At 46.0% G+C, this 19,655-nt stretch overlaps 1 protein-coding gene across 4 annotated transcripts in view; it reads left to right on the top strand.

The window, feature by feature from the left end:
• Positions 1 to 19,655, top strand: part of NRBP1 (nuclear receptor binding protein 1) — a 77,942-nt gene that overhangs the window by 9,510 nt on the left and 48,777 nt on the right. For 3 of the 4 annotated variants that reach the window (XM_073335406.1, XM_073335404.1, XM_073335405.1), the window contains exons 3-7: positions 14,658 to 14,780; positions 15,300 to 15,401; positions 15,496 to 15,585; positions 16,116 to 16,156; positions 17,412 to 17,506. In XM_073335406.1, the coding sequence (XP_073191507.1) occupies positions 14,658 to 14,780; positions 15,300 to 15,401; positions 15,496 to 15,585; positions 16,116 to 16,156; positions 17,412 to 17,506 (451 nt within the window). Of the gene's footprint in view, positions 1 to 12,276; positions 12,394 to 14,657; positions 14,781 to 15,299; positions 15,402 to 15,495; positions 15,586 to 16,115; positions 16,157 to 17,411; positions 17,507 to 19,655 lie in introns of all 4 variants that reach the window. The other variant, XM_073335407.1, reaches the window with a different exon arrangement.

Genomic DNA, 19,655 nt, shown 5'->3' with positions numbered 1-19,655 from the left:
TACATGGCAGAGGGGCATTGCTGGCCCATGATGGCATCTATCACATTGGTGGATGTGCAGGTGAACGAGCCCCTGATAGCATGGCTGATGTGGTTAGGTCTTGTGATGGTGTCCCTTGAATAGATCTGTGGGCACAGTTGGCAACGGGCTTTGTTGCAGAGTTTGGTTCCTGAGTTGGTGTTTCTGTTGTGTGGTGTGTGGTTGCTGGTGAGTATTTGCTTCAGGTTGGGGGGCTGTCTGTAAGCGAGGACTGGCCTGTCTGCCAAGATCTGTGAGAGTGATGGGTCGTCCTTCAGGATAGGTTGTAGATCCTTGAGGATGCGTTGGAGAGGTTTTAGTTGGAGGCTGAAGGTGATGGCTAGTGGCGTTCTCTTATTTTCTTTGTTGGGCCTGTCCTGTAGTAGGTGACTTCTGGGTACTCTTCTGGCTCTGTCAATCTGTTTCTTCACTTCAGCAGGTGGGTATTGCAGTTGTAAGAATGCTTGATAGAGATCTTATAGGTGTTTGCCTCTGAGGGGTTGGAGCAAATGTGGTGGTATCGTAGAGCTTGGCTGTAGACGATGGATCGTGTGGTGTGGTCTGGATGAAAGCTGGAGGCATGTAGGTAGGAATAGCGGTCAGTAGGTTTCGGGTATAGGGTGGTGTTTATGTGACCATCGCTTAATAGCACCGTAGTGTCCAGGAAGTGGATCTCTTGTGTGGATCTCTCCAGTCAGAAAACTGACCAGTTAGTCTTACCCTTTTTCCTGTCTTTTAACCAGATACTTATTCATGAGGACTGTCCCTGTTATCCCCTAACTCCTTACTTTGCTTAAGAGCCTTTGGTGAGGGACCTTGGCAAATACTTTCTGAAGAACACTAAATCCACTAGATCACCCTTGTCCATGTGTGTGTTGACCCTTTGAGACAATTCTGATAGACTGGTGAGGCATGATTTTTCTCTTTACAAAGGCCGTGTTGACTGTTCCCCAACAAATCGTGTTAATCTGTGTGTCTGATTCTTTTCTTTTCTGTAGCTTCAACTAGTTTGCCTGGTTCTGAAGTAAGGTTTACTGACCTATAATTGCCAGGGTTGCCTTTGGAGCCCTTTTAAAAAAAAAAAAAAAAAAAGAATTGTAAAAGTATAATTAGACAGGACAAAAAAAATCTGAAGAGCAACTACCAAAAGACACAAAAACTAACAGCAAATAATTGTCACATTAACTGTCTTCCAGTCATCTGGTGCAGAGGCTGATTTAAGGGATAGGTTACATACCACATTTATTAGTTCTGAAATTTCATATTTAAATTCCTTCGGAACTCTTGAGTGAATACCATCAGGTCCTGGTGACTTATTCCTATTCAATTTATCAGTTTGTTTCAAAACCTCTGACACCTCAATTTGGGACAGTTCCTCAGATTTGTCACCTAAAAAGAATGGTTCAGGTGCAGGAATCACTCCTATCCCCTGCAGTGAAGAACAATGCAAAGAATTCATGTAGCTTCTCTGCAAGGGCCTTGTCTTCCTTGAGTGCTCCTTCAGCGACTCAATTTGTCCAACAGCCCCACTGATTGTCTGTCATGCTTCCTGCTTCTGATGTACTTGAAACAATTATTTGCTGTTAGTTTTTTTTTGTCTTTTGGTAGTTGCTCTTCAGATTTTTTTTGTCCTGTCTAATTATACTTTTACACTTGATTTAGCCAGAATTTGTTCCTATCCCTTTTCCTCAGTAGGATCTGACTTCCCATTTTAAAATGATGTTTTTGTCTCTAACCGCCTCTTTTACTCTGTTTTGCCATGGTGGCGTGTTTTTGGTCCTCTTACTGTGGTTTTGTTTTTCTTTTTCTTTTTTTTTAAATTTGGGGTGTGTATATATATAGTTTGAGTCTCTGTGGTGGTGGTAAAAAGTTTCCATGCAGCTTGCAGGCGTTTCACTCTTGTCAGTGTTCCTTTGAATTACTGTTTAACTAGGGGGCTCGTTTTTGTGTAGTTCCCCTTCTTGAAATTAAATTTATCATTCTTCTGGGTGGGGGAAATACCAAAGACACCCAGTATGGTAACATTTAATTACATTGTGGTCACTATTACTGAGCAGTTCAATTATATTCACCTCTTGGACCAGATCATGTGTGCCATTTAGGACTAATTCAGGAATTGCCTCTCCCCTTGTGGATTCCAAGACCAGCTGCTGTAAAAAGCAGTCATTAATGTTGTCTAGAAACTTCTCTGCATCCCGTCCTGAAGTGATCTGTCCCAATCAATATGGGGTAGTTGAAATCCTCCATTATTGTTGGGTTTTCTGTATTTTTAGCCTCTCTAACCTCCCTGATCATTTCACAGTCACTATCACCATCCTGGTCAGGTTGTCAGTAGTATGTTCCTGCTTCTGTACTCTCATTATTTAGCATGGAATTTCTGTCTATAGAGATTCAGTGGTACAGTTTAATTCTTTTAAGATTTTTATGATATTTGACTCTTCTTTCACATATAGTGACACTCCCCCACCAGCATGTCCTATTCTGTCATTCCTATGTATTGTTTACTATCAGACATCAAGAATTATAACATTCAAAAACCAGTCGGAGAACACGTCAACCTCCCTGGTCACCCAATTTCAGCCCTAAAAGTTGCAATTCTCCAATAAAAAAACTTCAAACACAGACTCCAATGAGAAACTGCAGAATTGGAATTAATTTGCAAACTGGACATCATTAAATTAGGCTTGAATAAAGACTGGGAGTGCCACATGTACTCCTTGTGGTATCGTGTTCCCGCGGGGGGTGTCCCCGATACAGACTAACATGGCTTCCACTCTGAAATCTGGTATTACTGTGTCCCATTGATTATCATTGTTCCACCAAGATTCTGTGATGCCTATTATATCAATATCCTTATTTAGTACATCACTCAGGTTCACCCATCTTAATAATTCTTGCATTTGTATACAAATACTTATAAAATTTATCAATATTTAGTTGTCTGCCTTCATGTGGTGTAATTCAATTGGACTGTTCTATTTGACTAATTCTCTTCAGTTCCTGCCTGTACTTTTTTAACTTCTATTCCTCTTCTCTTTACTGAGATATAGAGAATCCACATTAATCTTCCTCTAAGGGATATGTCTTTCTGAACCGTATGCTTCTCCATATCTTTTGTCTTTCTCGTGCCCTTAATGTAAAAACTCCTTTATGGCCTTTTAATTTGACATACCAGCAATCTAGTTTGGTTTAGGTGGAGCCCATCCTGCCTGTATAGGGTCCTCCTTTCCCAAAAGGTTTCCTAGTTTTGGATAAACCTGAATCCTTCCTCCTTACACCATTGTCTCATCCACACAGTGAGACCCTGCAGTTCTGCCTGTCTGTCTGGCCCTGCGCGTGGAACTGGAAGCATTTCAGAGAATGGCTACCATGGAGTCCTGGACTTTAATCTTTTACCTAGCAGCCTAAATTTGGCCTCCAGGACCTCTCTCCTCTTTCCCTACGGCGCTCCTAGATGTATTGAGAGGTCCACAAACTTTGCACTTGGCAGGCAATTTACCATACAGTTCTCCCGCTCATCACAAACCCAACTATCTGTATTTCTAATTCTAGATTATTATCTGTTATATAGGGGTCCCCTTGCCTTGCGTGGTATACTTAGTACACAAGGATACCGTTACATCATCTGTAAGGAGGGTTCAGACTATGCAATTGTTTCTCTCCACTCCCTCTTGATGTTCTAGATCGCATGCCCTGATTCTCATGGGTGACTTTAATTTTCCTGATATCTGCTGGGAGAGCAATACAGCGGTGCATAGACAATCCAGGAAGTTTTTGGAAAGCGTAGGGGACAATTTCCTGGCGCAAGTGCTAGAGGAGCCAACTAGGGCGGGTGCTTTTCTTGACCTGCTGCTCACAAACCGGGTAGAATTAGTGGGGGAAGCAAAAGTGGATGGGAATCTGGGAGGCAGTGACCATGAGTTGGTTGAGTTCAGGATCCTGACGCAGGGAAGAAAGGTAAGCAGCAGGATACGGACCCTGGACTTCAGGAAAGCAGACTTCGACTCCCTCAGGGAACGGATGGCCAGGATCCCCTGGGGGACTAACTTGAAGGGGAAAGGAGTCCAGGAGAGCTGGCTGTATTTCAAGGAATCCCTGTTGAGGTTACAGGGACAAACCATCCCGATGAGTCGAAAGAATAGTAAATATGGCAGGCGACCAGCTTGGCTTAATGGTGAAATCCTAGCGGATCTTAAACATAAAAAAGAAGCTTACAAGAAGTGGAAGGTTGGACATATGACCAGGGAAGAGTATAAAAATATTGCTCGGGCATGTAGGAATGTTATCAGGAGGGCCAAATCGCACCTGGAGCTGCAGCTAGCCAGAGATGTCAAGAGTAACAAGAAGGGTTTCTTCAGGTATGTTGGCAACAAGAAGAAAGCCAAGGAATGTGTGGGCCCCTTACTGAATGAGGGAGGCAACCTAGTGACAGAGGATGTGGAAAAAGCTAATGTACTCAATGCTTTTTTTGCCTCTGTTTTCACTAACAAGGTCAGCTCCCAGACTGCTGCGCTGGGCATCACAAAATGCGGAAGAGATGGCCAGCCCTCTGTGGAGATAGAGGCGGTTAGGGACTATTTAGAAAAGCTGGACGTGCACAAGTCCATGGGGCCGGACGAGTTGCATCCGAGAGTGCTGAAGGAATTGGCGGCTGTGATTGCAGAGCCACTGGCCATTATCTTTGAAAACTCGTGGCGAACCGGGGAAGTCCCGGATGACTGGAAAAAGGCTAATGTAGTGCCAATCTTTAAAAAAGGGAAGAAGGAAGATCCTGGGAACTACAGGCCAGTCAGCCTCACCTCAGTCCCTGGAAAAATCATGGAGCAGGTCCTCAAAGAATCAATCCTGAAGCACTTGCATGAGAGGAAAGTGATCAGGAACAGCCAGCATGGATTCACCAAGGGAAGGTCATGCCTGACTAATCTAATTGCCTTTTATGATGAGATTACTGGTTCTGTGGATGAAGGGAAAGCAGTGGATGTATTGTTTCTTGACTTTAGCAAAGCTTTTGACACGGTCTCCCATAGTATTCTTGTCAGCAAGTTAAGGAAGTATGGGCTGGATGAATGCACCATAAGGTGGGTAGAAAGCTGGCTAAATTGTCGGGCTCAACGGGTAGTGATCAATGGCTCCATGTCTAGTTGGCAGCCGGTATCAAGTGGAGTGCCCCAGGGGTCGGTCCTGGGGCCGGTTTTATTCAATATCTTCATAAATGATCTGGAGGATGGTGTGGATTGCACTCTCAGCAAATTTGCGGATGATACTAAACTGGGAGGAGTGGTAGATACGCTGGAGGGGAGGGATAGGATACAGAAGGACCTAGACCAATTGGAAGATTGGGCCAAAAGGAATCTGATGAGGTTCAATAAGGATAAGTGCAGGGTCCTGCACTTAGGACGGAAGAACCCAATGCACAGCTACAGACTAGGGACCGAATGGCTAGGCAGCAGTTCTGCAGAAAAGGACCTAGGGGTGACAGTGGACGAGAAGCTGGATATGAGTCAGCAGTGTGCCCTTGTTGCCAAGAAGGCCAATGGCATTTTGGGATGTATAAGTAGGGGCATAGCGAGCAGATCGAGGGACGTGATCGTTCCCCTCTATTCGACATTGGTGAGGCCTCATCTGGAGTACTGTGTCCAGTTTTGGGCCCCACACTTCAAGAAGGATGTGGATAAATTGGAGAGAGTCCAGCGAAGGGCAACAAAAATGATTAGGGGACTGGAACACATGAGTTATAAGGAGAGGCTGAGGGAGCTGGGATTGTTTAGCCTGCAGAAGAGAAGAATGAGGGGGGATTTGATAGCTGCTTTCAACTACCTGAAAGGGGGTTCCAAAGAGGATGGCTCTAGACTGTTCTCAATGGTAGCAGATGACAGAACGAGGAGTAATGGTCTCAAGTTGCAGTGGGGGAGGTTTAGATTGGATATTAGGAAAAACTTTTTCACTAAGAGGGTGGTGAAACACTGGAATGCGTTACCTAGGGAGGTGGTATAATCTCCTTCCTTAGAGGTTTTTAAGGTCAGGCTTGACAAAGCCCTGGCTGGGATGATTTAACTGGGAATTGGTCCTGCTTTGAGCAGGGGGTTGGACTAGATGACCTTCTGGGGTCCCTTCCAACCCTGATATTCTATGATTCTCCTTCCCAAATACTTCCCCCTCCTCAACAATACAGAGGCTGTTAGACTGGGGGTTGGATTGCTCTGCTGTGTCCCGGGTAGGGATGTAAATAGAGGCTAAAGAAAGTAACCGTGTAACTGATAAAATTTTATCAATCGGTTACATGGTTAAAGATTTAACCGGGGAACTAGGGAGGTCCGGGGGGTGCTGCAGCACCCCCATGTTTTAAGTGGGGTTCCGCTGCCTGCTGCTGCGCCCCTGCGGCCAGGTACTTCAGCTGCCGCCCCGGGTGCAGGGCTGGCAGCTGAGTCTTGGGCTCCGGGGGTCTATGGAATTTAATTGTTAACAGTTTACTAAAACTGATAAGACTGGTTAACCGGTTAAACTTTTATATCCCTAGTCCCAGAAGACTTGTCTATGTACAGCTCTCTCTCCCTTAGCTCCTCCAGTTGAGTCACTCTGGTCTCCAGAGCCTGTACGCTGTCTCTGAGTGCTGGAGCTGTTTGCCCTGAATGCACGCTGTCAAGGTTCCTCCCACACTCTGAACTCTAGGGTACAGATGTGGGGACCTGCATGAAAAACCTCCTAAGCTTATCTTTACCAGCTTAGGTCAAAACTTCCCCAAGGTACAAAATATTCCACCCTTTGTCCTTGGATTGGCCGCTACCACCACCAAACTAATACTGGTTACTGGGGAAGAGCTGTTTGGACACGTCTTTCCCCCCAAAATACTTCCCAAAACCTTGCACCCCACTTCCTGGACAAGGTTTGGTAAAAAGTCTCACCAATTTGCCTAGGTGACTACAGACCCAGACCCTTGGATCTGAGAACAACGAACAATCCTCCCAACACTTGCACCCCCCCTTTCCTGGGAAATGTTGGATAAAAAGCCTCACCAATTTGCATAGGTGACCACAGACGCAAACCCTTGGATCTGAGAACAATGAAAAAGCATTCAGTTTTCTTACAAGAAGACTTTTAATAAAAAATAGAAGTAAATAGAAATAAAGAAATCCCCCCTGTAAAATCAGGATGGTAGATACCTTACAGGGTAATTAGATTCAAAGCACAGAGAACCCCTCTAGGCAAAACCTTAAGTTACAAAAAAGATACACAGACAGAAATAGTTATTCTATTCAGCACAGTTCTTTTCTCAGCCATTTAAAGAAATCATAATCTAACACGTACCTAGCTAGATTACTTACTAAAAGTTCAAAGACTCCATTCCTGGTCTATCCCCGGCAAAGACAGAATATAGACAGACACACAGACCCTTTGTTTCTCTCCCTCCTCCCAGCTTTTGAAAGTATCTTGTCTCCTCATTGGTCATTTTGGTCAGGTGCCAGCGAGGTTACCTTTAGCTTCTTAACCCTTTACAGGTGAGAGGAGCTTTCCCCTGCCCAGGAGGGATTTCAAAGGGGTTTACTCTTCCCGCTATATTTGACACACGCACATTACACCTGCCCCCAAGGCCAGTCGTACATGCTGCATTCAGTGCAATAAACTGGATCCTCCTCCCCCTCCGCGCCCCCGACTCGGCTACTGGACTTCTGCCTCCGTTATTTTTACTCATGCTGGTTTTTTTTGTTTTGTTTTTTGTTTTTGGTTGAGGGGAGTTATTGGCCCAAGTTTAGAGAGTGTTTGTTAGGTATATCTGGCTCTCATGCTCCTTCTCTAGTTTGGTGCTCCTGTTTGCTAGCTCTTGTAGTCTCTTACGAGCAGGCATTTTAAACCACATATTCTCTGTGAGTCAGGCCACCCCTTTGGCAAGGAATCCTAAAGGGTTAGGAATCAAAGCATGGCAGGCCAGACCCTCATTAGGAAGCTCTTGGCCTTGCCTAGCAGGTTGCTAGGCTCAGCACACAGCCGCCCAAACAGACCACACTATAAACTGCAGTCAAGCAGGCACGCGGCAACCAAGCACACAACAACAGACAGATAGCAAACTCACCCCCGGGGTCGTGTAGTTGCTCCTCCTTTACCTGGAGAACTCCCTTGCAAAACTCCTGTTGGCTGCTCTTGTTTACTAGCTCCTCCTGAAGTACTTCTTCACACAACAACACACAGTAGTCCTGTGGAACTCCTTGCTTGGAGATATTATGAAGACCAAAAGTATAAATGGGATTTTAAAAAAAAAATTATGGAGGATAACCATTGACGGACCTGTCAGGAGATGGTAAGGGTTGCAACCCCACGCTCTGGGTGTCCCTAAACCTGTGCCTGTCAGAAGCTGGGACTGGACGACAGGGAATGGATCACTCAATAAATTGCTCTGATCTGTTCATTCCCTCTCAAGCACCTGGCATTAGCCCCTGTAGGAAGACAGAATCCTGGGCTAGATGGACCATTGGTCTCACCCAGAATGGCCGTTCTGATGCTTAGCCATAAGGAGCTTTCTTGAGGTCTGCTCCACTGTCACCTGCCCATTGTTGGATCACCAGCTCTGCAGGCTTCTATTTGTGTGCAGTCAGTTGAGATTGATTGAGCTTCTAAGGAACCTTCCTGTGGACTGGAGACCAAATACTGACAAGAATGCCCTAATGCAGGGGATCTCGAGACATTTTTTGGTGGCCTCAGAGTGCGGCCACAAACTCTTGCTGGTGGCTGCTCTGACAATTTTTCCTAAAATACTTAATTAACTTTAAGAAAAACAAACAAATATGCACATATACATGTCCAAATCATTGTAATTTGTTTATGTAGGTTTTTATTGCAGACTTCCAACAATAAAAATAACATACAGTTGTCTCTATTCCTTACTGGACCTAAACAGAATAGACACACATACTGTGCTTTGCACATTCTCCTTTTTTTTATTGTTTGTTTTTGCTTTTTTGGTTGCTGGGGGGGGGTGGGGGGGAAACACCTTGCTAGGTAGTAAGTCTGTTTCTGTGAAAAGCGATATTTGTATGTTAGGTAACACTGCCTTGCCCACCACAATCACTGCCCAGGAGGCTGTGGCCACATTTGAGAAATGCTGCCCTAATGTCTGAGCCACATGAGGTCAGGATAGCAGGGTTTGCTTTAAAAAAATAAAACAAAGTTTGCCGCTTAAAGTAAAGCGCCCATGGATACTTGGGACTAGTTGGCTTGATCAGAGGGCTGGAGTTTGCCCTGTGAGAAGTGATAGAATACTCATGTCACTCGGTAGGTAGCAGTTTTCATGTGCTGTGATGGAGGAATAGCACTACACACCAACCATTGACAGGGTGAATCTTAGTTGAGAACCCTTAATTGACAAGGGAAGTGCTTTTCATTGCTCATTGTCCTGAGCTAAGCCCTCAGGTAAGTTTAAAACAAGGTGAGAACACGTACGTGGAGGAGGAAGGTCCACGGTCTTCCTGGCACTTCAGTAAAATAGTGTGCTGGGGCTAAAGCATCAGAGATGTGGCATCCAGAGGGCCCAGTCTGCTCAGAAGAGAGGCCTTGTGCGGCAAGGCAGTATGGTCTACGGAGTGGTTGCAATACTCCTTAAAGCTGCATGGATTGTGACGTTGAGGACAGCGGTCCTCATATGCCTTCTAATACCCTAGTTCAGGGGAGGGCTGTTCCATGTACTGCTAGGGTTGTTTTGAGTTAACTTCTTTGCCTTGATGACGGTGCTAAAGGAAACTAGATTTCTTCTTACCAGTACACTTGATTGCCCACCTAATGGTGGTAGTCATTTTGCATATTAATTTAGCTGTGCTGAAGGATGGGCATATTCCCTCCTAACACGTGGATCTTTCTTGATTTGGAGTTGTAGTCTTAAGTCACAAAGTTCTTGGGACCTCTGGACTGCTATTTGTCAGAATATTATTTTTTACTAGACATCTGTCAACAGCTACAGTCCATAGACTTAACGAGATACTGGCCAAATATTTAGTCCTCTATAAACTGTAGTCCATGTGGGAAATGTGATTTGGTTGATGTCCTCATCCCCACTTCCGGTCTCAAGTCATCTGTTTCCGTCTTGAACAGGCCATTAACTTATCTCATTCCCCCTTTTCCCCTTTTACACCCCTGCTATGACTACTTGGGTGTGAGTTCACCTGGATATAGAAAAAGGCTTTCAGCTAATCAAAAGGCAGCAGCCATTGCAGGCCTTTCTTCTGTGTTTTCTTAGAATTTGCAAAGCTATTATTTGAAGATATACTTGTGTTTTGAAATAAAAATGTCCATAATGTGTCCAGGGATGATCTGGGAGAGCAAAATTACATTAGCTTCTAATTCTCTTGATGTGCCATCTAGAGCTGATTCTCATTATGGCAGTTTAGTAGTTCCTGTTCACTTAGAAATTCGTAACCCACCTTCCTGGTGCAGGAATTGTACTGGTTGCTAATTTCCCACGAGTGGAAATATGTAGAGGCCACTGGAAGAAGAAAAAGGTTGCTTACCAGTAACTTCAGATTCCAAGATTCCAGAAAGGACCATTGGGATCATCTAGTCTGACTTTATGTGTAACACAGGCCAGAGAAGTTCCCCAAAATAATTCCTAGAGCAGTTTTTTTTAAAAAAAATCCAATCTGGATTTAAACATTGTCAGTGATAGAGAATCCACCATGACCAATGGGTAATTACCTTTGCTGTTAAAAATGTATGCCTTATTTCCAGTCTGAGTCTAGCTTCAGTTTCCAGCCATTAGATTGTGTTAGAACTTTCTGTGCTAGACTGAAGAGCTCATTATCAAATATTCCCCATGTAGGTACGGCAATCAAGGTAGCCTTCTTTGTTCAGCTAAATAGATAGACTCAAGGAGCTCAATCACTGTAAAGCAGATATTCTAATCCTTTAATCGTTCTCGTGGCTTTTCTTTGAACCCTCTCCAATTTATCAACCTCCTTCTTGGATTGTGGTCATCAGACCAGACCACAGCATTTTAGCGGTGGTTGGTCAGTGTGTGCGTGCGCGTGCTCTGCACATTCACAGTTCAGCCCACCTTCCCTCACTTCAGTCTCAGGTCAAGAACTCCATAAGGAAAGAAGGAACTGGGAGGCAGTTGGGGCCACTGCCCCTTATGTCTTCAGAACCATCTGCAAGGTAGGGGGAGGAAGGGAAAAGTGGCCCCAAAGGACAGTGCTCTCTAGAAGATGTTACACCGAGAGATACCAATCCCACAAGTGTGCGTATGCGGAGGGCACCCTGATGACTGGTCGGTAACTTCTGTCCGTAGTGATAGGAAGGAAAGAGCAGGTATTCTGTTGGGCTATGTTACATTTTAGTTGATGCTGAGACATCTAGGACAGGCTGTGATTTGGCATTGGATGGAGGGACCTGAAGCAGTGAGCAAATCTGTAGTGGAGAAAGTCTTCGTCATGGGACTTTCACAAACTAAGCAGGGTGTGATGTCTGGTCACCTCTCCAAGGAGAACCCAACTTGTGACATAAAGTCTGTTTTCTCATCTCAGGTGATTGAGAAGGCAATCTTCTCAGTACTGACCAAATGCCCTTTGCTGCGCTGCAGTGCTCAAGATGGTTTGATTTACATCAAGTGGAGAGCCTGCATTTAAATTGACTTTTAAAGAGGTCTCAGTGGCATTCTCAATGGTTGATACAGCCATTAAAGTTTGATTTACAATGAAACAGAGTCTTTATGCTAGATTTGATATATAATTTTTCTCCCTAGGAGGGTACATTATAATTACATACTTTTATTTAAGTAGTTATGTTGTTTAATATTTTCAGGTTCTTATTAATTCTACATTTTTAATATGTAGAAAACAGTGACTGATATATTGCTTATTAGATAAGTAACTTTTTTGCTTATGCTTTGTGTCAAGCTGCATTATGATGGTAACTGGCATTTAAATACAATAGCATATAATTTTTTATTAAAACAAGCCCTTAATACAGTACATAACCTATTGTGCCATATTTATAAAGCTTGATCTCAAAAGTTAGAGGTTTTTCCTCTGATTCTTTCTTTATATAGAAAATCAGCCTTTAACTCAGTTTTTGATAGAGGCTCATGGATTCTGCATACTTTTTTTTTATTTAAATGTTTTTAAGAGATTATAATAAATTTAGGTCTTAACATATATTTTGTATTAAGTTTAGATTTCATTTAACAGATTTATTTTGAAAAAGAAATGTATTTAATATCAATTTAAATAATATCAATTTAAATAATCCAGTTTTGTTTTTTAAATCATTTATTTTTAGCCGCTGGGTCGGGTGACTGATCCCTGGCTGAATCAGCGCTCACCCCAGGGTCCCAGCATGGTGCTAAGGGTGTTGTGCTTCTGGCAGAGAGATGTAATACCGAAGTCCTGAGTGAGTGTAAGCAGCCCAGATTCCATGTGTAGTAGGAGAGATGAGGGCCTCATGTGTTGGCCAAATTCAAATATAAGGACTCTCATTGGCTAAAACTTCATGCAATTTCAGTCTGATATGGTGTCATTCATTTTCCTGTTCTCTTTGTGTAGGTAGTTGGTGGTGGTAAACAGCAGCTGCTTTCCATCCCAGATGTAGGATCATGTTAGTGGTGTGATTCCTGTGTGTTTGTAGTGAAGGCCAGGCAGAGGCAAATGGGAGTAGTCAGTGCCTTATTGTAAAAGGATTAAGAAATTGCAGCCATTTATAAAATGCATCTGTGCTCATCTTCCCCACCTTGTCTCTAAATTTGGAAGCACTTTGGGGCAGGGACAATCTCCTATGTATTTGAACAGTGCTTAATACAACAGGATGTGACCCTGATGGGAGCCTCTGGGTGTATGTGGTACACTGGCTTGTTTTGTTTTTAAAATCGCAATGAGTCTGAGTCTGGATCAGCTGGCTTGGGCTCTTGGGGCCTAGGCTATGGGGTTATAAAATTACAATGTCGAGGCTCGGGCTGGAGCCTGGGGCTTTGAAACCTCCCATCTCGCAATTTTATAATCCTGTGAACCCAAGTCAGCTGACTTCAGCCAGCCGTGGACATAGTGCACGTTTATTGCAGTGTAGATGTACCCCAGGTGCCTCACAGAGCCAAGACTTGTACGTCAGTAGAGCACTAGCAGCAGTAGAAGATGCTATAGAAACGACAGGCCCTGTTGGAGGGAAATGCTCAGGGTCACATCTGACAATACCATAAGTACACACATGGATGAGCAGCATGGGGTAGCTATCAGAGGACAGATGAGCCACGACAACCTTTCCGTAATGTCTCAGATGTGGGCTCTAGGCAGGCAGCACTCCACATGGGACATCAGGTCAGTAGATAGATACCTCCATCCCCTACAGAAGGGAGTCCCTGACAACTAGCTTTCTATGCTGCCTTCTCTTGGGTGGCCATGAGGCTCCCAGCCTTGTGAGGAGGTGGCTCCTCCTCAGCCATTGGGGTCTGCTCCTCACCTCATGTTGCCAGTGCAGCATACTGGTGCTTGACCATGCTGGGTTGGGGATCGGGGTGGAGAACTGCTCCAAGTGGCCAATCTACTCCCTGCAGAGCAGACTGTTTTCCTCCTTCCTCTGGTGATGCTCTAGTCACGTGTAGTCGGCTACCATCCTCTGTCCCAGATGCTTCGATGTGCATCCCATCGGTGAAGTCCTCTGTCTCCCAGATTCTATGCAGACATGCAGCCTCCTTCTGCAGGTCTTTCCTGCTTCTTGAGCGACTCCAACAACAGCTATTTCTCAGACTGGCTCCACCTGCTTGGCTTCTGGCAGCAGGGACATGCAGGCCATGTTCCTAGTAGATCCTTGGCGGCAGCTGCTGCATGTCATGGGAAAATGTACCTTACCAGTAGCAAGGGACTGCAACGTTTCCTGCTGCTGTGACTTGCTCTTCCTCAAGTCTCTCTAACTTGCATTCAAGCACCTTTCTCTTAGGCTCTCCTTGGCTCTTAAAAGCTTATCTGTACGAAGGCATCTTTGTCCCTCTCATGCTTTGTCTGCTCGTCTAGATACTTCCTTGGAGCTCGTCTGCGCACATCTCAAGTGCGGGCACACTCGCACTGGGTTATAGCTGTTCATTGGTAAGCCTGCTGATGCCAGCTAAAGTACTATCAACTGTTTCAATCTGTTCTACCTAAATTGGCGCAACAACTGTGTAGACAGCTATGCATCTCACAACTGTCTTGATTCCCCTGTGTCTGAAATGGCTTCCCTCCTTCTGTGCTTCAAGCAACATCACTCCTTGCAAATCCCTCCTCACACTTCATGTCTGCTTGGTTTCCACGTGCGGGTCCTCTCTTCACCCCCTGGATCTGCATGGGGGCATGATTCTGATAGAACTAAAAATATCATAAACGATACAAACAAATCAATGCCATGAGGCAACTCAAATGACAAGCTAATATCTGTGCAAAAAGTTCTCTCCCTAGAGCATTCCCTCCTCTCCCGCCCACATGACTCCTGGTCTGCCTCTACACATGTGGCTTAGAGTGTAGACTCTGCTGGGACAGACCATACCTTACATGAATAACCAAGTCTCAGACTGCACCCTGTGACTAAGTGGAGCTGAGGCTGTAAGCTCAGCGTAGGAGGAAGCTATAGATGAGTGACTGGTGGTGGTGGTGTTTCCCTGCCTTAGGCTTCACATCTGTCCCCATCTATCTGTCCAGGTGAATCAGCGCAATGTCCCTGGGATTGATAGTGCCTACCTGGCGATGGATACAGAAGAAGGTGTGGAAGTTGTTTGGAATGAGGTTCAATTTTCTGAGCGCAAGAATTTTAAGCTTCAGGAGGTAAGTTAGGGTGGAGGCTGTCCTGCACCTTGTGCCAAGAATGTGCCCTGTGGCCAGGTGGGGATCATAGACCATGGTGGCTGAGCATAGTTACATAGCACAGAGTTACAAACCCAGCCGGTCTGAGAGGAGTGCTGAATTGCTCTGATTCTGCAACTGGACGTGCAGAGCTCTGGGCATGCTTGGAACTGAACTGTGTTGTGCTTCCAGTGCAGAAAGGATGACAGACTGGTTCTGTCAGGCTCTGCTCCCTGGATGTGGAACACGGTTTGAATCTGTCAATATCTGTGGCCAAATAATGTCCAGCCATAGTTAGGGGGCAAGGCTCACAGTTTGTAGCAGCATTGGGGGTCAGATGCTGCTAGTGTTAGGCACACCAGCTGGAACAATGCCATGGGGTAGTGCATGGCGTTGGAACGTCTCGGGACTCAGACATAGGAGAAGAGAAGGTTGGGGAATGGATGGGAATGTTCCTTGGTTTAGGGTGGTAATGTGGTTCTGCTTGTCTGGTTGTCACAGGAGAAGGTTAAAGCTGTCTTTGACAACCTGATCCAGCTGGAACACTTGAATATTGTGAAATTCCACAAGTACTGGGCTGATGTAAAGGAGAACAAGGCCAGGGTAAGTGGCGTAAGAAGCTCCTCTTATCCACTCGCTGGGGATACTGTGGGCTAGAGGGGAAGCAGCAGGTAATGTCTCATCTTGTCCCTTGCAGGTGATTTTCATCACTGAGTACATGTCCTCAGGCAGCTTGAAACAGTTCCTGAAGAAGACAAAGAAGAACCACAAGACAATGAATGAAAAGGTAATCTCTCCTCCTGCATGTGTGCCCTGCTTTGACTGGGCCGTCTCTCCTCTGGAGAGCTCTTTTCACAGGCCCCTTGCTTATGGTTGGGGTTTGCTCTGTCCCTGCCTACAGTAGAAGCTCCATTCAGCTGCTATCCCTGGCAAAGTCGGCCAGCATAGCTAGGGGTGGCTCTCCAGGGAAGCATCAGGCAGGTTGATGTAACTCTGCAGAGGGAATGAGCTAGTTTTGAGAAGTGCACAGATTGTGCACACCTCTCTCCTGCATGTACCTGAGTGGAAGGAGGGGCTCTGCAGTCATCCTAGAGTACAGAAAGGCGGTGGGGGATTTCTTGGTCACTGCATGACTGTGGGGGCTGGGTTGAGCATGGGAGTGGGGATCCAGGGTTACCATTCACCAGTACAGCTGGGATGGGCTGGAGCTTAGAGGCCGGGCTGCAGCAGGAGAGGTGCCTTCCTCCAGATGAGCTGAATTGGTAGCAGTTAGTCCTACTTGCTGATTGTGGCTTGTACTTCACCTTGTATTTTTAGGCCTGGAAGCGCTGGTGCACCCAGATCCTCTCTGCTCTCAGGTAGGTGAAGTAGGGAGATGCCCTGTGTATGAATGGCCAGCTGTTCTGGAGTTCGGCAGTCTGAGCCAGTCTTCCTGGTTAGCTGTGGGATGGAAGTGTGCAGCCTACTAATTAGGCAGTCTAGACAAAACTACTCTTACTAGTAGACTTGGTTTCAAATATGACGACCTCCTCCCCACTTCCTCTTCTGCTGGTAATCCTGCCCCTCCCACGGACCAGAGGCAGATTCAGACTGGTCCTGCAGGCAGCTGGGGACACTGGTCCTGTGAGCCCCAGGTTACTTTTTAAATTGTAAACTCATTCACCACATCACTAGCAAGTTACAAAACTAGAATGAAATATGCAGCCTTGCAAAGAGGAAGGCCTGAATCATCCCATCACTACCATTTTTGCCAAGTACAGATATCCAGAAATAGTTGGGCATCCAGTGAGCCCCTCAGGCTGCTAACTTGGCTAACAAAAGATGCAGGGTAGATATAATCTCTACTTCTGGCTCTTTAAAGAGCCTAGGCCAAGGGCTGGGGAATAAGTTCCGGAACTGATGGCTCTCTGCTAAGAACCCCTTGTCTAAACACATGCGCCCAAAGACAGTCAGCTCTGGGGATTTAGCTTACCTCGACCGCATGGAAACCACACTGATGTGCAAGGTATAAATATCTAGTAGGCCAAGGTGTGTGTCTATGGTACCTGAGAGGCCCTTCTTGATCCGGGTATCTGAACTGCGTGTATGTGTGCACGTACTAGACTGCATGCTCGCTGGGACAAGGGCTAGGTCTAACGTCTGTACAATACTGGGTACCTTCTTGGTTCCCAGTAAATAAGATCAGAATGGGTGTTCCTTTTGGGGTGGACTCTGCTTTCAGACTTTGGTTTGTCTCAGTATAACGTCTGAACATTTTTGAAACCCCTGTGGTGGTATTCTCATCAGACATCAGGACAAGTAATATTTCTCTTCCTTCCCTTCCCTTCCCTTCCCACCCCATCCTCCATTTGTGGTATCCTGGGCTTTTGGGCTCCAAGAGTTGGTCAGAGATAGTTTCCTTTCCTGGGGTCCCTTAGCAGGAGCCAGTTTTATTTTGTCTTATTCTTTGTCTCCTCACCCAAAGACTGTGCACACCCAGTTCCTGAATTGTATTGCCCTGGTATTGTAAATACTCTTTTCTGTAATGTTGCCTTTCCAGCAGGGCAGGGAGGAGCTGGGGTGTTCCCCTTCCCACTGCACTCTTTTCACCAGTGTTCTGTTCTGAATTCCCAGCTACCTCCACTCCTGTGATCCCCCAATCATCCACGGCAACCTGACCTGTGACACCATCTTTATTCAGCACAATGGACTGATCAAGATTGGGTCAGGTAAGACTCTCCAGAGGTGATCCTCGACGACAAAGCAGTTAACGTGGTCCATCAGTAGTGGGCGCCTAATTCCTGAGCTACTGAGGGGGGGGCTATGTAAGTACTACCGCTGCCCCTCACCAGAGTGGGGAGAGGGCTGGGCAGGAGGGTATGTCCTGCCTCTTCTGTTCCTGGGGCACAGAGGGGCTCGGTGGCACAAATTGCTTTCCCTTCCAGGCAGTTAGGTCTGGGTTTAGTTCGTGTCCTTGAGGCGAGGAATTGAAAGTAAAAATGGTACTGGAAATTCCCAGATCGGGTGTTCGGGCAGAGTCCTCAGTTGTTTAAGCCTCTCCTCACAATCAGGCCTTCCCCAAGGACTATACCTGCCTCTGCCTATTCACACTTAGTCACCCCCAGTGCTGTTGACTTTTGAGAACTCCCTGGAAAATTGTCCCCTGAGGCCACATGAGCGCCCTCTTGGGGGCAACAACTGTTCAGAGCCAAAGTAATGGAAGGATTCTGTGGCCCCTACCCCCTTGGTTCCTTTCGCATGGCTAGCTGCTGACAGTGGGGACACAGTTCATCTCGTAGTGATGGCCTTGGCCTGTGCCTAACCGTGTTGGTGCATGTGTGCCTCTTCTACCATTGTTCAGACCTCTTGCCTCACCACGCACGCCAGCCTAGAGTCACTGCATCTGGTCTGGGCCACAGAACATCGTCTGACTCGGACTAGGCCTCCACGTGCAGAAAATTGGCTTCCAGTCCGGGAAGTCATCCCCACTGAAATGTGAATGTCAGAAGTTGGACAGGCATTTCCTAGGGCGGTGAAAAGCAATGTGCCTGCTCTCTGCCTCCATCTCATCTGTGTTGCTGTTCTTAAGGCCTCTAAGACTTTGTCTGCAACCACGGTGCGCTGTCTGCCATCTTGGCATACCACCCTCCAGCTGACAATGTTGCTGTCTTTGGTCATTCCATCATCACTAGCAAATCCATCCAAAGGCCAAGGCCCTAGCGAATAATATTCAGGCTGACTTGTGACCTGTATCAGTTTGATTTGCCCTTTGAACCCGCTTGTTTCACCTGTTAACTAAAGAGAACATGCAAACATGATCATGCCTACAGTTTTTGTGGCTGATCCTCCTTCACTGTGCTCCAAAGGGACACTGGTGTCCTCATCTCAAATGTATACCACTTATGGTATCTGTATTCCTTCTAAATCAGACAACCAAACTCTGCTTCTCCACGGAAGTTAGACTCCATACAGCAGGTGTCAGAGGCTTCGAACTCGCATAGGATGAAAATGTTGGAAATCCTCTATAGACATTGTATTCCTTGGGGATCACTGCAGAGGAACATCCCCATCAGACCAGTGGATTAGGCTGTGCATTGAGCCCTGTGATCCTTTAGCCAGAGTGGGGAGCTCTCAGGGCCCTGGTGCTTACTCCATTGTCTTTCTGATAAATCTACATTTGGGAACACTTCCCAGGAGTTGCATGTCTGATTTCCCCCTTGTTGGCAAACCACTTGCCCACCATCATTCCCCAAGTTCAGCCCATTGATACTACAGGAAGGAGACTTGACTGGATCTGTGAACTATGCATCCTCCCCTTCCTCATTGGTAAGAATCGCATGCAGTTGCAGGTTTTCTGATTGAGTCAGCACTTCATTCAGAGAAGGAACCTACTCTTGACTTGGTATTTTAGATCTGAGGCTTGATTTGGAATGACAGTCTTTAACACTTCTCATACGCCTTCCTGGGGGTGTACTGCTTGCTGGACTCCCACAAATGGGACTATGCAGAGGCTGCCTTGAAGGAGGTTGTCATGGGTCTTTGAGTGTCGCCTTTGCATAGGCATGCTGCCTGCCTGCCTTTGCCTGGGTTTTGTTTTTCTAGTGTGTATTGAAGGAAGTGAAGCAGTTGGAGCCTTGCAGCCTTTCTAAGGACGGTGTAGCGCAAAGGTGCACAAGTGGCCTAACAGGTTGTGCTTTCTAAAAGATCTTCCCCCAGCACTGGGGAGGGTATATCCCGTAAGCGTGAATATGCAGAGGCAATACTCAGAATTAGTTACTAGTAGGCAGCCCTCCCCACTCAGCTACAGATTGTGCTAGCTGGGACCTTTTTTCCTTTTTCCTTACGTATAGAAGAAGAATGATCGGAATCTCTGATTGA

Source organism: Lepidochelys kempii, chromosome 3, assembly GCF_965140265.1.
Source record: "Lepidochelys kempii isolate rLepKem1 chromosome 3, rLepKem1.hap2, whole genome shotgun sequence".
Classification (NCBI taxonomy): domain Eukaryota; kingdom Metazoa; phylum Chordata; order Testudines; family Cheloniidae; genus Lepidochelys; species Lepidochelys kempii.
Note: the sequence above shows the minus strand (reverse complement) of the source record. Positions and strands in the feature narration are given on the sequence as shown.